This window comes from Otolemur garnettii, unplaced genomic scaffold, assembly GCF_000181295.1.
Source record: "Otolemur garnettii isolate 467f Iridium unplaced genomic scaffold, OtoGar3 scaffold00084, whole genome shotgun sequence".
In the NCBI taxonomy this organism is placed as follows: domain Eukaryota; kingdom Metazoa; phylum Chordata; class Mammalia; order Primates; family Galagidae; genus Otolemur; species Otolemur garnettii.
In genome coordinates this window covers 5,615,110-5,618,849 of record NW_003852479.1, presented here as the reverse complement: position 1 = coordinate 5,618,849, position 3,740 = coordinate 5,615,110, and the positions used below count along the sequence as shown (strand labels likewise).

The following is a 3,740-nucleotide window of genomic DNA, read 5'->3' as shown; positions in this document are numbered from 1 at the left end:
TTTTTTTTTTTTTTTTGCATAGTAGAGGGAAAATTGCACCTTTTGTTACCAATATTTGTTTTAGAAGTTTGGGGTCGCATTGCCCCTCCATACCATCTCTTCACACAGTCTGGGTAAAGGATATAACTTTATTTAGAAAAGCTGAAACAGACTTACGCTGAGTTAACTGAGGTGGAGAGAGATGGGTTGATAGAGTGAAATCCACTGGTAGCCTTTCCTTGACTCAAAAAGGAAGACGCCTATTTGATTTGTTCAGGGCTGATTTTAATTCCTTTGATTTATTTGCCAGCCTATGAAAGAGACAACCCCCACCAAGATGAAGCAGAAGGAGACCCAGGAAACAGACATGAGCCTGGCGAACCAGGGCCCCCCGAAGCTGATCCTGAGTCTGAGGCAGACGTGAGTGAGCTTGCCTCTGGTCCTGACACTTGCAAATTCCGGAGGAGGAGGAGGGCAACTTGAAAGTTTGGCTCACCCAGCCTTGGGCCCCAGAAATGTCTGTTATTTCATCAGCACAGACGGAAGGGGGTTTGCATAGTTACAAGCAGTGTAGTTATACTTGCACAGTTACATACAGGGGCTTGCATAGTTAGACGGAAGGGGGCTTGCATAGTTACATACAGGGGCTTGCATAGTTAGACGGAAGGGGGCTTGCAGAGTTACATACAGGGGCTTGCATAGTTAGACGGAAGGGGGCTTGCAGAGTTACAGGCAGTGTAGTTACACTTGCACAGTTACATACAGGGGCTTGCATAGTTAGATGGAAGGGGCTTGCATAGTTACATACGAGCAGTGTTTCTGACTGTGAGCCGTGGTGTATGTGTGCGAACAGGCAGAGGAAATGTTGCTCTGAGAAACAGAATCCCAGGATTTTTTATCTGGGAATTTTTTGGTTAATAAGTTGAAAACCTAGAAAAGCAAATTCAAGAGGCGTTGAAATACGTGGAAACTCTGAAAGGTGGAAGTTGCAGGGGCAGGGCGTGAAAGGCAAGTGTGGAAGTGGAAGAGGGGACCAGGCAAAGGAAACTCAGCTTCCAAAGCATGCTGAGCACTCTGCTAGGGCTGAAGGGGTGGTGTGTGACCTGTCATCTCCCAGCTATCCAGTGATGGTCTTTAAAATGAGTAGACCGTCTGTAGTCGACTGTCCAAGGGACTGTAACAAAGTGGCCAACATAAGGATATGGCCAAGATAAGGAACTAGGCCTTATAGGTCCAGTCTATGAAAATCAGATCAATTTAAGGGGGTGGTCAGCTACGGAGGTTCTACTGAGTATGAATAAGGATACATGGTTCAGAATATAAAAAGAGTTTCTCAGGTTTCATGAGATAGAAATTTTACATTATACATAAGTAGACACTTAATAACCAGCACTGTTGTTTGTAATTACCAAAAAAGAACAGCCACTCCAGTCCAGCTGTGTGGTCCAGCCTTGGCCCTACCTGCCAGTGAGGCGTGCAGATGTTGAGTGAGTCTGTTCTTGTGTGTAGAAACTCTTACCACTTACTTCAGCTCTTCTGTCATTTACCAGTAAATCAACTACACTGTTAAAGACATTCAGTCTGCGTTATCATGCAGGCCCCGTTTATATTGAGCCAGTGGATTAATATCCACTGAGTTATCATCCACAGAGATTTCCTGCTAGCCCCTTACAGCCCCTGTGAGGACAGTGGCGTTTCTGCTTAACTTGCACTGAGGTTTGCCAGAACCCCTTTCCCTCCGTCCTCTGCTTCAGCATTTTGGGAAGTATGGTCCAGGGAACCCAGCCCTGGAATATTTTCAGGAAAGAGCAGGAACTTGAGAGCAGGTGTGTATGAGACCGAGAAGATACATGTGCAGCAACCCGTGAGTGTACATGAGAGGGACCGGGGACTTCTGTGGACTTCGATTATTGTTGACCCTTTATTTTCCGATCATCTGTTTATTTGTTCTGGGGAACATGTGGGGAACACTGACATTTCTGCCCTGCCTTCTTTTAATTAGAAATTGTTAACCCCACTTGCCCTCTGTTGGTCTTATCTAAGGTTATGTGACTGTAACAACCGTGCCTGTTAAGTCGACCTTATCACACAGTCGGAGTTGGGCTTGTGTCTACATTTTTATGAACTTTTTAAAAAGATATTTGGTACTTTTTAAAAAGGAAATATGTTACTGTATCCTGTATTTCTATACAAATTATTGATAATGCACCAAAGAAAATTCATTATGACAAGAGATGGTGGAGGAATTAAAGTTCAGAGTGAGGTTGATGATTTGTCCCCTCCACATGCCCAGAGAGATGGTGGAGGAATTAAAGTTCAGAGTGAGGGTGATGATTTGTCCCCTCCACATGCCCAGGGAAGGCGTCATCCACACTTGGATAAAATGCGTGGCCGGGGACCTGCACACTGTGTAGAGGAGCTGAGACTATCTGAGCTCCTGAACATGATCAAGGTTCTTAAGTGAACTGAAGTGGAGTCTCATCTGAGGAATCCTGATAGAGACCGAATCCCGCTCTGTGGCTTCAGCATCTCCTGAAGCATTCACGGCTTTAGCAAGTGGCCTGCTGTGACCTGGGAGTGACTAGGGAAGCTCGTGACAAGCGTCACCGGTTCCTGTGCAGCTCAGACTGTGAAGTCTGAATCTCTGTCAGGACGTGTATTATTTGAAAAACGCTTTGGGAGCTTAAGTGGAAAATTGAAATAAGTCTCAAGTTGATAATGTGTGAAGGGCATTTGTTGAACACAGTAACCGAGAACTACCTGGGAGTGTCCCCAAAACAGGGTAGCTCAGATCTTTTGTCTGCCATCCCTGGCCAGTCCAAGGTCTCTCGGATTTGTGTGGTGTTTGCTGATCAACAATGTGATCCATATTGGAAACTGACCGTTTATGTTTGAGTTGGCCGTTTCCTTGTCTCCTTTTCAGATCTTCGTGAGCTGTTTCTCTTGTGGGCCTCCTTTTCTTTCAGCTACTTTTCACCTGCTTACATGTTAAACATTGCTTGAACTTGGAAGTTTGTCTGTATGAAAATCATCGTAGGAGTGAAAGGAGTTAGTATCTGCCCATCTAAATTTCCCACCTAAATTACTATTGATTTTTTTTTTTTATTTTTTGCCTACGTGGTCCTCTGACTTTTACTAGGTATTTTTTCTTGTTGTCTATTAAGTCATGTCCACATTACTTGTGTCGGTAGAGTTCTGAGGACTTCTTTGGAGTCCCTTGCAGAAAAGAAGGTGCTATTTGCACTTCATTCTGATTAATGAGCCTCTGACCTGGAAAGCGGGAGTTGTCTCATTGGACAGTTAGAACATACAACATCAGACAGTGTGATATCTGATGCCTGTGAGTCTTGGCAAGGATGGATCTGGACAGGCTGGTGAAGGGCGATTTCATTTTCTGCCTGTGTGTGGCCTTTCAAACAGAATGAAACTTGAAGTGGTGGTTCCTTTCTTTAAACTTTTACAGAGGGCAGCTGTGGAGGATATAAACCCAGCAGATGACCCTAATAATCAAGGTGAGGATGAGTTTGAGGAAGCTGAGCAAGTGAGAGAAGACAATTTGCCAGATGAAAATGAAGAGCAAAAGCCAAGTCATCACAAGCAAGAGGACACAGAAATGGGGGAACATTTGGTGGTAAGCAGGTGCCACTGGGAAGGGGGCTTTAACCGGGGTATTGTAATAAATGCCTGAATTTGGTGGTGAGCCGGTGCCACTGGGAAGGGGGCTGTAACCAGGGTATTGTAATAAATGCCTGAATTTGGTG

The 3,740-nt window shown here is 44.8% G+C and overlaps 1 protein-coding gene across 1 annotated transcript in view; it reads left to right on the top strand.

Moving 5' to 3' along the window:
* The window catches only part of GOLIM4 (golgi integral membrane protein 4), a 92,110-nt gene that overhangs the window by 75,519 nt on the left and 12,851 nt on the right, over positions 1–3,740 (top strand). Inside the window, exons 12-13 of the mRNA XM_023516016.1 lie at positions 290–399; positions 3,443–3,610. Of these exons, the coding sequence (XP_023371784.1) occupies positions 290–399; positions 3,443–3,610 (278 nt within the window). The remainder of the gene's footprint in view (positions 1–289; positions 400–3,442; positions 3,611–3,740) is intronic.